We start from the raw sequence: 13,386 nt of genomic DNA, 5'->3' as shown, positions 1-13,386 counted from the left end.
ACTGGAAGCCCAGAGGCTGTTCTATGGCTTTGTGATTGATTGGAGTGTAAACTGGTTGGATGGAAGGCCCCTATTGAGTGCTGTACATGCGTTAACACTGCGATTGTGCGCGCATGTGGCATTAATGTTGCGATTGCATGCTGTACATGGGGTGTTAATGCTGCGATTGCGTGTTGTACATGGGACGTTAACACTGCGATTGCGTGCTGTATACGGGACATTAATGCTGCGATTGCGTGCTGTACACAAGGCGTTAACACTGCGATTGTGCACTGTACAGGGGGTGCTGATGCTGCGATTGCGTGCTATGTGCGTTCACAGAATCAGCTATGCACACACACACAATCAGGAAAACATGATCAACATGTTGTCAAACACTTTTTATTTATAAAGACTGAATTTTAAGTGAGCAGGTCCTGGGGGAAAACAAACACTGCTTAACGAGGTTTAGTCACAGCCAACAAGGTAGGAATGCATAGAAATTCCATTTTCCCCCCTCCCCCCATACTGGAACCACGGGCTGAGAGAAAGGAGAGAGAAATCCGGAAATGTTTTTACACCATTCAGCAAGAGAGAATCCTTTCAAATGTCATTATCACAACAGAGGAACATCAGTTTTCATCCAGGTGCTGAGAATTATATACAAAACTAACTATACTTTAAAAACAAAGCTTGGAAATAGATGCCAGCAAGTTTACTGATGGAGTTTAGCATTTGAATGCACTCAGTGCACCAAACATTCTCATCTTTCCCTAGGAGAGAGGACAGTTCTCCATGTGGCCATTCTGCCCGGGTAAACTAGTGTCATCAAACAATTTGACCGAGGAAATTGAGTATCATGGGCAGGCCTGATGTGTCCATCTATAATGCAGCAGGAGTCAGTGAAGGACGGTCAGCAGCAGGCAACCACCTTCTCTCCTGGCTTGGACCAGCAGGTGATGGAATAAAAATCACACAAACACCTCAATAAAAGTGCTGCAGACAAAGGAAACGGAAACTAAAAGGCATCAGTCAGCTGTAAAAAAAACAGCTACATTTAACCTGCTTTTAAAAGCTAAATATCAAACTTTATTTGTTTCATTCTAGCTTGCACCTCAGGATGAAGTTTAAGAGCATAAGCAATTGGACAGCTGGCTATAATACAAATCATCCGGACAATTAATTCAATCGTTAGATACTCAAAACTCGAGAAACTCCAATACACTTGCTGGTGCAGCTACTATCTAAACCATATAATCTGAAGTTTAACTGCACTGACCATAATTTAACAACACCAGGTTAAAGTACAACAGGTTTACTTGGCATCACGAGCTTTCGGAACGCTGCTCCTTCAGCACCTGGTGAAGGAGCAGCGCTCCGAAAGCTCATGATACCAAGTAAACCTGTTGGACTTTAACCTGGTGTTGAGACTTCTTACTGTGCCCACCCCAGTCCAACGCCAGCATCTCCACATCATATTTTAACACAAGAGGTGGGAGCTAGGAGGAGATGGGGGGGTGGGGGGGGGGGGGGGGTGGGTGGGAGATGAATGGACAGCATCTCAACATGACACTGAATATCTCTGGATGGGCAGTGCTATTACACAGATCTCTAACATGAGCCCTGCATTATTTACAGGACACAGCAGTCCCAGGATCGTTTAAATCGCCCCCGCGGTCTTATCCCCTTCTTTCCAGGACAGGGTCAATTTCTGCTGAGGTATCATTCCACGGTTGTGGGCCGTCCCCTTCATGTCTGAGCTTAGGTATGGACAGTGGTTGGACTTTAAGCTGCACCAAAGCAGAATCTGATTTTGTCCTCGCCATACATCGATGTACTATTCGAGCTGGCGCTTTTGGATTTATGGTTGGGAGTGCTGTCTGAACTTCCCTTCACAATTACCCAGATCAGGCACATTGGGGACACTATTGATTGATCTGTTGCTGGCTTAGAAACTCAGAACCAAGCAGACTTCCTGATCGGGAGGACTCAGTAATACATGCATCGACCCACAGGGGCACAGAGAATTTTAAACTCAAACACAAGTTGCTTCTGGATCTCTTCGTTGCACCTTTGAATCAAAAATAAACACACACACATCATACGTGCGTGCGCATGCACATGCACCACACACGTGCATGCATGCGCGCACACACCACATGTGCAGGCACATGCACCACGCCACACGTGCAGGCACATGCATGCGCGCACACACGCCACACACACACACAAACGCTTTCCCATGGTGGAAATTTGTGCTTTTAACCGTAATTAAACAAAACAAGTTTCCAAAATGTTTTTGAGTTCTTGGTACAATGAAAAGCTGAGTTAACCCTATCCTACCCAGAGCAGTGAATTCCCAGAAAATAAAATAAAAGCGGCTCTGGGGAGAAAGGGTTCAGGAACATTCTTCCCTGCTGTGATAAATTGGGAAATCTCTCTCGCCTGGACTCTCACTAAAACACTCAAAAGGAAAGGAGCGTCAGCACACTGGTTAAAAGAGCAGAGCTCCCATGCTGCCCACTTCACTCTGCTCTTTCACAAAGATCTCAAAGTACTGGTAAATGATGGTCACCGCCAATAATATACCAGTGCCAGACCCAATAGCCCCCAGAAAGTCCGCAAGTACAGACAGTGCACCAATGCACAAGCCTCCGAAAGCAGCGGCAGTGGGAATATATCTGTAAAACATAAGTTGAAGGACTCGTAAGTACAAATTGCAGACTATTATATCCAATAAACCAACATATGAACAAACAGCAAGAGTAGGCCATTCAGCCCCTTGAGCCTGCCCTGGCTTTTAATAAGATCATGGCTGATCTGATAGCAACCTCAAATCTACATCTCATCTGCACACACACACCACCGACCCCCCCTCTCCCGATAACCACTCACTCCCTTCCTTACCAAGAATCTATTTATCTCTTCCTTAAAATCAAAGACACTGCTTTCACCACCTTTTCAGGGAGAGTTCCAAAGTCTCATGACTTCAGTGAAAAAAATTTGCCTCATCTCCATCTTAAATGGACAACCCTTATATTTAAACAGTTCTAGATTCCCCAATAGGAAGCATCTTTTCCAAATCCACTCTGTCGGAATCTTGTATGTTTCAACCAAGTCACCTCTTACTCTTCTAAACTCCAGTGGATACAAGCCTAGCCTATCCTCATAAGACAACCCGCCCGTTCCAGGTATCAGTGCGGTAAACCTTGTCTGAAATGTTTCCAATGCATTTACATTCTTCCTTAAATAAGGTGACCAATATTGTACACAACACTCCAGATGTGTCTCACCGCTGCCCTGTACAACTGAAGCATAACCTCCCTACTTTTGTATTCAAATCCCCTTGCAATAAATGATAACATTCTATTAGCTTTCCTAATTACTTGTTGCACCTGTATACTAGCCTCTTGTGATTCATGCACTAGGACACCCAGATCCCTCTGCACCCTCTCACCATTCAGAGAAGCTTCTTTTTTATTCTACCTGCCAAAATGGACAATTTCACATTTACCCACATTATGCTCCATTTGCCAGATCTGTGCCCTATCTATATCTTTCTTTTTGTAGTCTCCTTACATCCTTTCACAATTTACTTCCCTGCCTATCTTTATGTCATCAGCAAATTTGGCAACCAACCCCCCCCCCCCCCCCCCCCCCAGGTCATTTATATAAATTGTAAGCAGTTGAGGTCCCAACACTGATCCCTGTGGCACACCGCTCATTACATCTTGCCAACTCTGAAAAAGATTCATTTATGCCTACTCACTGCTTCCTGTCAGCCAGACAATCCATGAGTCATCATTTGCTGTTCCTCACATTGAGTCCAATCTTCTGGCCTACCAGCTGTCTTTGCACAAGTATATGTTTTCCCTTTAAATTTGATACTATCTTTAACCTTTCTGGTTAACCATGGATATCCATTCGGAGATATCCCCTTAAATGCTTGCCACTGCACCTCTATGGTCCTATTCCTTAACCTAAATTGCCAATTCATTTTAGCCAGCTCTGCTTTCATACCTGAACAATTGCCCTTAAAGTTTAAAATATAGCCTTAGACCCACTCCTCTCTCCCTCAAACTGAATGCAAAATTCAATTATTGCCAGGACTGGAAAATTGCAGCCAAGAGGAAGGATTGTATAGGCTGAGGTTGTTTTCCTTGGAGCAGAGGAGGCCGAGGGAAGATGTGATTGAGGTGTACAAGTTTGAGAGGGGCCTGGATAGAGTGGATGCAAAAGAGAGGTCAGTGACTAGGGAGCACAGATTTGAAGTGATTGGCAGAAAGATTAGAGGGGAGATGAAGAAAGGGCAGTCGGAGCAGAAAACCTCAACTCATTTAGAAGGTTTCTGAATATGGAACTGAAGTCCTGTACGGATTATGAATCAAGTGCTGGAAGATGGGATTAGGCTGGGAGCCCGGTTATAGCTTGGCAGAGAGGCCTCCTTCTCTGCTGTACATTTTTTGACATTTTCTAAACTTTCTAAATATCGGAAAAGGAAGAAATGTGGCAAAAGGGTGGGGAACATTCATTGCTTCTTAGGAGTGTTAGCTTGGACATGGCTGAATGGCCACCTTCTGTTCTGGAATGAATCTATGAGAATCATCGCTAAGCATTTTAATGGAAAAATGCGACACGGTTAGTGACCTACCTGTTAAGCTCATGGACCATTGAGGTCTCCCTGTGTCCTCTCATCACCATTTGCTGTTCTTTAAGTTGCTTGGCTACCTGTAATTCAATGAAAAAAAATATTCCAGTTCAATAGTGCTGTTATAGCAGAGAATGCAAGTGAATAAGCCACAGACCTCAACATTAATACAAGGATATTAGTCTGTCATGGATAGTCTCAAATGTTGGTCCCAATCCAGTAAACAGTTATTCTATTTGAGATAAAACAAGAGCAGCAGTTAAGTGGTACCTCATCAACATCTCCAAACATTTCAGCTATTACCCAACATTCAATATTGGCTGGCCTGGCAGCGGCTGTGACACAAGATAACGAATAAACTGATGATTTTTCAGTGGCTTCGGTCATTGATGAGAGTAGAATTAGGGATCTTTAAATCCACTTGAATCACCAGCTTTTCCCCCAAGGTTTGCTGACTGCACTAGCACGATGGCAGTGATTAGCACTGCTGCCTCTCAGTGCCAGGGACTCAGGTTCAATTCTGGCCTCGGGTTACTGTCTGCGTGGAGTTTGCACATTCATAGAATCCCGACAGTGCAGAAGGTGGCCATTTGGCCCATCGAGTCTGTACTGACCACAATCCCACTCAGACCCCATTCCCGTAACCCCATTCATCCTAGCTAGTCCCCCGGACACCAAGGGTAAATTTAGCATGGCCAATCAACTGAACCCGTACATCTTTCGGACTGTGGGAGGAAACTGGAGCACCCGGAGGAAACCCACGCAGACACGAGGAGAACGTGCAAACTCCACACAGACAGTGACCCAAGGACAGAATCAAACCCGGGTCCCTGGCACTGTGAGACAGCACTGCTAACCACTGTGCCGCCACTTTCTCCCCATGTCTGCGTGGGTTTCCTCCCACACTCCAAAGATGTGCGGGTTAGCTTGACTGGCCATGTCAAATTGACCCTAGTGTCAGGACGATTAGCAGGGTTAATGTGTGGGGTTACAGGGATAGGGCCTGGGTGGGATTGTGGTCGGTGCAGACTCGATGGGCCAAATAGCCTCTTCTGTACTGAAGAGATTCTATGATTCTCCTTTGCTGCTGCAGTTTCCCCCAACCACATAACAGAAAACAAACCTTTGGGGGGAGAGGGGGGCGAGGAGAATGTAAGGAGTGGAGCAGGAAATCTGTGCTAGAATAAATAATAGCCCCTGACTATTTGCACTGCCCTTTCCCTAATAAGGGCCAGTTATTTTTTGCACTTCTTAGAGAGTCGACATGAACACAATGGACCAAATGGCACCTTCTACGATTCTCTGGGAATAGAGCATTAGGGACAGCATGAGGCACTGGAGGATTGGGTCCAGCAAGTGTGAAAGGACATCGCACTCAGCCTCAAAGCTACTAAACTCACTTGCTGCAATGAATCCAACAATACTGCCGTCTACCACATTAGGTACCTTGTGACATCTGAGAAAGAGAGTGTATCTAATGTTAAATTAGAAGTAGTTTTATACTTTGATCCAATGCCCAACCAGACAGATGGAACCCAGGTCCACAGGGAACTGGGCAGGTTGACAATTTTAAAAAATAAAACATCAATAGGGAACTGATGGCAAGATTCCCACAGAGAGAAATAAATTGCTACACTTACATCCTTGGCAGAGGAACCAGACACCTCGATCCAGGTCTTGGAGAAGAAAGCACAGGAGCCCAACATGAAAACAATATAAATCACTGCATGAACAGGATCATCCAACACCGAACCAAATGACTCCGGAGGCGAGAGGTAATAGCAGAGACCCCCAACGGGATATGCTCGGGCAGGACCACCACCCGTATTATCCTTCAAAAGGAGAAAAGAAAAGTTTTATTCAGAAAACACGGGATGAAGGAGCAGTCAGTTACCTCCGATTCGTCAATTTCAGGCCGCAATATGGACAAGACCTGCTCCTGATTTTCTCTCTATCTTTTCCAAAGGTCTTGATGTTTTCTACATGGCTATTGTCCATCACATCACACAAACAGCTAACCTTTGAGAGAGTTTAGACTAACTGGGTACAGTAGTCACTCGTTCAGCTTTCATACTTCCCAGAACGGGGTAAGGGGGCCACACTCAGGAACAAGAGGGGTGGCACAGTGGCTCGCACTGCTACCTCTCAGCATCAGGGACCCGTGTTCAATTCAGGCCATGGGTCACAGTCTGTGTGGAGTTTGACCCGTGTCTGCGTGGGTTTCCTCCGGGTGCTCTGGTTTTCTCCCACACTCCAAACATGTGCGGGTTAGGTTGATTGGCCATGCTCCATTGCCCCTAGTGTCAGGGGGATTAGCAGAGTAAATATCAGGGGTTACGGGGATAGGGCCTGGGTCAGATTGTGGTCAGTGCAGACTTGATGGGCCGAATGGCCTCCTTCTGTACTGTAGGGATTCGACGAAGAGCCGTGCTTTATTTTGACCTTCCCAGAGGACCCCTGGGCACAACTGCAACATCCAAATGCTGGACATCACTTAGCGGCGCACACATGCCGAGGAACTCCGCGCCACTGGATAAGGCATTTAACAAAAACTCCTTCAAATTCACATCAGCACCAATCGCATCCTCCTTATTGACTGAGCGATTTATCCAATTTCCTTTAAAAATAAAAACAACACAGAAACTGCTGCCTGATCAAAGCTGATGCCAGGTACATGGAAGTATCTACACTTAAACTTTTTTCTGTTTGAATAAATTCTTGAACCAATGAAGCAGCCTCTGGTCCGATCCTGCTCTTGTGTAAACCCTGCCGAACGTTTTTCCCCCCCCAATCACACACAAGACTTCACGTTCTGCCTCTCTACTGCTCCACAAACTATGGCACAGGGACAGGAGAACAGATTCAAACTGGGAAAACAAACTTGCATTTACACTGCGCCTTTTATAGTGGGGCAATAAGCGAGAAAGTGTGTTTAGGAAGCAAATTCCAGAGCTTGCAACCCAGGGTAGCTGGATGCATGGTTATCAATGGCAAAACAACTAAAATCTGGGATGTTCAGGATAGAGGAGTGCAGATGTCACGAGAGCTTTGGGGTCGGAAGAGGTTAGAAAGGGACTGAGGCGGCCATGGATGGATTTATAAACAAGAGGGAAGAAAATAGATAAATTCAGAACCAACACTAGAAGCATCTGGTCAATTCCAGCAGGGCTTCCCAATGGGTAAGGCAGCAACAATATTAACCAGCTGGAGGCCATCAGGTGGGGGGGGGGGGGGGGGGGGGAGGGAGGAGAAACAGGGGGACATCTCAATCTCAGTGGTGGAGTTACAACAAGCCTACATTAACTTGGTTTGCTCGCGACTTGATGTCTCCGGTTTGAAGAAATGCGCTTCTCACCCCAACCACAAAAAAAAGTTGTACTTACAGACCAGGTCCCCAGTAGATTGACGAGGAAATTGCCACTGAATCTCGTCGATAACATCTGAGAGATGACGTAGAGGTTGGAGACCAGAGCAGACTGGAGGATGATGGGAATATTAGATGTGTAGAAAAGCTTGATGGGATAGGTGTTGTATTGTCCACGGTAACGGGCAGACTTAATTGGAAGATCTACTCTGAAGCCCTGCAAGGTGCAAACGTAAAGCTGCTTTAGTATCGATTACTATTTGAAGTCATTAACATTCAAAATTTTTTTTTTTTTTAAACTGTGAAATTGAACCCAGTTGCAGAGATTAAGTAACACATTCCCGGGCACAATATTGAGCACTTAGTGGACCAAACAATTACCCACCAACCAACTTTATCTGTGCTAGAAGCAATATTTTACACACTAAATTCAGTAAAATTTGCAATATAGAAAATTGGAAAACAAGAAATATTTATAAATGCAATCCCTGAATCATGTACAGATACCTCTCATTTCTTTCAATCCCTCTCAAGAACAGGTGGAAATTTCATCTAGAGTTATCCAGCCTAACCCCTCTCTCCAGCTCTTGGTCCGGAGCCCTGTATTTCCATGTTTCAAATGGATTTCTGACTCTTCCACCCTCTTGGCATGGCGGCACAGTGATTTGCACTGTTGCCTCCCAGCACCAGGGACCCAGGTCCGGCCTTGGATGACTGTGCTGAGTTTGCATGTTCTCCCCATGGCTGCTTGGGTTTCATGCACAAATTAGGCGGATTAGCCATGGTAAATGTGCAGGGTTACAGGGATAGTGCGGAGGGGAGGGCCTGGGTAAGATGCTCTTTCGATGAGTTGGTGCAGACTGAAGGATGATGGGAATATTAGATGTGTAGAAAAGCTTGATGGGATAGGTGTTGTATTGGGCCGATTGGCTTCCTTCTGCACTGTAGGGATTCTATGGTTCTTTCAGGCAGTGAATTCCAGATCCCCCACCAACCCCCCAGGATATTTCTCCTGAACTCACTTCTAATCCTCTGAATCTATGCCCCCTGGTTATTGAACTCTCAGGCCCTTCCTATCTCTATTTAGATTCCCTCAGAATTTAAGGCATCTCAATTAATTCTCCTCTCAGACCCCTCCATTCCAAAGGAAACAAGCCCAATCGATCCAATTCGACCGTTTAGCTACAATTCTCTATTTCTAGCAGCATCTTTATAAATCTGCTCCCTGATGCAACACGTCCTCTGTGATACGTGGAAGCCAGAACTGTATAGTTTCTCAGCCAGAAAAAAGCTGCCAAAAATTCCCAATCGATTCACAAACGTCCTTCAGGAAATAGAAGCTGCCATTCCCACCCAGCCTGTCTAAAACATCACTGATCCCAATTATCAGACTCCATACCCTCTCTGGCTAGCGGGGGCAAATAAATATTTTTTTAAAGTTTTATTTAGTGTCATAAGTAGGCTTACATTAACACTGCAATGAAGTTACTGTGAAAATCCCCTAGTCGCCACACTCCAGCCCCTGTTCGGGTACACTGAGGGAGAATTTAGGATGGTCAATGCACCCTAACCAGCACGTCTTTCAGACTGTGGGAGGAAACTGGAGCACCCGGAGGAAACCCACACAGAACGGGGAGAACGTGCAAACTCCACACAGACAGTGACCCAAGCCAGGAATCGAACCCGGGTCCCTGGCGCTGTGAGGCAGCAGTGCTAACAACTGTGTCACCAAAGCATAATGGGACAAAAACAATTAAATCTGCAACAAAAATCCTAAATCAAAATACTGCCGATGTTGGAAATGTGAAATAAAAGCAGAATGTTGGAAATACCAGCGTCAGTCAACATCCGTGAAGAGAGAAAAAAAAGAGTTAACGTTTCAGTTCTGATCGAAACCATTAACTCAGTCACGTTTCTCTAGAGTGGAGTATTTCCAGCATGTTCTATTTTTGATTACAACAGCAACCTGGAGACAAAACGCAATCCCTAAATCATGCACAGATAGCTCCCAGTTCTCACAATCCCCTCTCAATTAATATACCAACAATCTTTGATAATTCTGCGCGCTTTAGAAAGTTATCTAAAACGCTTCACTTGGAAATCGGTAAGTTTGGTCGCCATTTTGCTCCAAGTTCCTGGAACCAGCAGTAAGATGAACAATTTTCACAGCCTGGTTTCACCGATCACTTGCCTGGAAGTATATGACCACTGCAAATACAAAGATGGTGGCAATGAGGTTCATGAGATTCGGCAGGTTCTGACGGTAAAAGGCTTCACGGAGAGCACGGACTTTGTCCTGTCGTGTGGCCAGGAGATGGAACAGGGCAATGATTGATCCCTCAAACTCGGTACCTGTTGGAAACAGAAGCCATGATTAAAAAGTAGTTCGATTGGGAGATTATTTACAATACTGCAACCTTCACTGCACATTGAATTCTGATGTAATTAACATTATATTTTAAAGATCCATTTGAGTTTCCTCTACATTATCCAGCTAAAAAGGTTGAACATGAATGCAGAGGATTTTCACAGAAGCTTCATCAGTGTGAATGTAAGCCTACTTGTGACTAATAAACAAAAACTTTACTTTTTACTTTATTAGCATCACAGTCAAGTGCAGACATCTCTATTTCTAGAGAAACTACACCCCACCATCTCAAGGTTCAAAGCTCATCAATAGGAGACACCTTTCCAAGGTTTTGTATTTGGACAGGCCAAACAAGGGGTCATCTTTTGTACAGCTGGATCTTTTTTCTTCCCAAAGAGAGTTAGAACATAGAACAGTACAGCACAGAACAGGCCCTTCGGCCCACGTTGTTGTGCCGAGCTTTATCTGAAACCAAGATCAAGCTATTCCACTCCCCATCAACCTGGTGTGCTCCATGTGCCTATCCAATAACCACTTAAATGTTCCTAAAGTGTCTGACTCCACTATCACTGCAGGCAGTCCATTCCACACTCCAACCACTCTCTGCGTAAAGAACCTACCTCTGATATCCTTCCTGTATCTCCCACCATGAACCCTATAGTTATGCCCCCTTGTAATAGCTCCATCCACCCGAGGAAATAGTCTTTGAACGTTCACTCTATCTATCCCCTTCATCATTTTATAAACCTCTAAGTCTCCCCTCAGCCTCCTCCGCTCCAGAGAGAACAGCCCTAGCTCCCACAACCTTTCCTCATAAGACCTACCCTCCAAACCAGGCAGCATCCTGGTAAATCTCCTCTGCACTCTTTCCAGCACTTCCACATCCTTCCTATAGTGAGGTGACCAGAACTGCACACAATATTCCAAATGTGGTCTCACCAAGGTCCAAAAAGTTGCCACTCATGACCCTGTTAGCACAGGTTCAAACTCATTTATGTGGGATTGCTGAAGTCATCCACAACAGAGCTTTCATCGTATTCTCCTGGGTCAGGCATTTACACACAGTACAAATATTAGAAATGTTAACTGGTCACACTGCTGCCAGAGATCAAGAGGGAGCAAACATGCTTTGAGTTTTGTTTATCTCTTTGCCGTGTGGTATTATCCCGCCTGTTAACAACTGGTGACAAATATTTTTAACACAAACGTCAAGGACAAGGCACAGTGATCTACTCTGCAAATGGATAGAGTGACTCAGTCAGTTTCCTTGACCAGGACTTGTGCATCTTTATTTTATCAACAATGTGGCCCTTATCCAGGGTACTTCTCTCAACCTCCACATGCCTCAACCAACACTTTCCCCTTCTAAGTGCTCCTCTGCGTTAATCAAAATGCAGTTTCTAGTCCAACTATCCATTTGATTTGCCTCTTCTGATCAGTCTGGTCTCTCGCACAGTCATTGTAGTATTCATCACAAGCTTTAGCCCATCACCCAGAACGTTTAGACCGGCTGTGCTGTATATGTTTTAAGAGTAAAAAGACCGCTTACCTCTACCCGTGTTCACGGTAGTAGGGCTGAAAGCTTTCCACACGATGGTCTCACAGATGTTTGTGGCAATGAAGAGGGAGATACCGGATCCAAGGCCATATCCTTTCTGCAGCAGTTCATCCAGAAGCAGCACAATGAGGCCAGCAACAAACAGCTGTAAACAAGTTAAAAGCTCCATCGATAAGGCCGAGAGAAACTCTGCCAGGAAATAAAGCAGTGCAGCTCGTCTGGAACAGTCCAAGGCTCGAACGATTACCATGGACCTAAATTAGAAGATTTCTTTTCCAAACCGCACACTTTGGCGAAAACACAATTTGCAATACTGAGAGCAGGAATATTACTCAAAATCTGGCTGCTTGAGGAGCATTCAAACAGAAAGGAAAACAATATGAAGTGACCGTACTGCATGTTTTATCACTCATAACACATCCAAAATACCTATTGATCCAAATCGAATTTGCATTTGAATGGATCAATACTGTTTCTCCTGATTCAGACACAGATGTCCTGGGTTTAGTTCAACACAGCACTCTCAAATTCAAAATGTATGAACAAACCCGATATCAAATTCAGGACAAAGTTTGTCCAGATATACATTTCATTATCGAGAGTAGTCACCGGAAGGCAATACGGCCACCCCCAGTATTGGAATTTCACACTGAAGCCTTCAGCAGCTTTACCTGGATAATGATCAGCAGACAGATGCCAGCTCCCATTTCCGATGGATCTCCATACATCCCAGTCATGACGTATACAATGGCTTGTCCAATAGTGATGATCATACCAAAGACTGCAGGGCAAAAAGTAGTCACCATTCAGGTACGTACACGAAGCAAAAGCCTCAACAACAATGTGCATTTATATAGCACCTTGAATGTAGTTAAATTTCCCCAAGGTGCTTCGCAGGAGCAGAATCAATACAAGAACACGTTTCAGAATCAGAGCGGATCAATTCATTAAATTGGCAAGCTAGCACAGTGGTTCATAGAATCATAGAAACCCTACAGTACAGAAAGAGGCCATTCGGCCCATCGAGTCTGCACTGACCACAATCCCACCCAGGCCCTACCCCCATATCCCTACATATTTACCCACTAATCCCTCTACCCTACGTATCTCAGGACACTAAGGGCAATTTTTAGCATGGCCAATCAACCTAACCCACACATCTTTGGACTGTGGGAGGAAACCGGAGCACCCGGAGGAAACCCACGCAGACACGAGGAGAATGTGCAAACTCCACACAGACAGTGACCCAAGCCGGGAATCGAACCCAGGTCCCTGGAGCTGTGAAGCAGCAGTGCTAACCACTGTGCTACCGTGCCGCCCATTAGCACTGCTGCATCACAGCGTCAGGGACCCAGCTTGGGTCACTGCGTGGAGTCTGCACATTCTCCCCGTGTCTGTGTGGGTTTTCTCCCACAATCTGAAAGACGCGCTGGTTAGGTGCATTGACCCAAACAGGTGCTGGAGTGTGG

The 13,386-nt window shown here is 45.2% G+C and overlaps 1 protein-coding gene across 2 annotated transcripts in view; it reads right to left on the bottom strand.

The window, feature by feature from the left end:
- Nucleotides 1-365: 365 nt before the first annotated feature.
- The window catches only part of LOC144491741 (protein transport protein Sec61 subunit alpha-like 1), a 35,458-nt gene continuing 22,437 nt past the window's right edge, over nucleotides 366-13,386 (bottom strand). The window contains exons 6-12 of one of the 2 annotated variants that reach the window (XM_078209987.1): nucleotides 12,589-12,698; nucleotides 11,909-12,062; nucleotides 10,183-10,343; nucleotides 8,011-8,208; nucleotides 6,268-6,459; nucleotides 4,631-4,707; nucleotides 366-2,660 (exon numbers count right to left, since the gene is read on the bottom strand). In XM_078209987.1, coding sequence (XP_078066113.1) covers nucleotides 2,474-2,660; nucleotides 4,631-4,707; nucleotides 6,268-6,459; nucleotides 8,011-8,208; nucleotides 10,183-10,343; nucleotides 11,909-12,062; nucleotides 12,589-12,698 — 1,079 coding nt within the window. In that variant the 3' untranslated portion in view covers nucleotides 366-2,473. Of the gene's footprint in view, nucleotides 2,661-4,630; nucleotides 4,708-6,267; nucleotides 6,460-8,010; nucleotides 8,216-10,182; nucleotides 10,344-11,908; nucleotides 12,063-12,588; nucleotides 12,699-13,386 lie in introns of both variants that reach the window. The other variant, XM_078209986.1, reaches the window with a different exon arrangement.

This window comes from Mustelus asterias, chromosome 3 (assembly GCF_964213995.1).
Source record: "Mustelus asterias chromosome 3, sMusAst1.hap1.1, whole genome shotgun sequence".
Classification (NCBI taxonomy): domain Eukaryota; kingdom Metazoa; phylum Chordata; class Chondrichthyes; order Carcharhiniformes; family Triakidae; genus Mustelus; species Mustelus asterias.
This window is presented reverse-complemented; position numbering and strand designations above follow the sequence as displayed.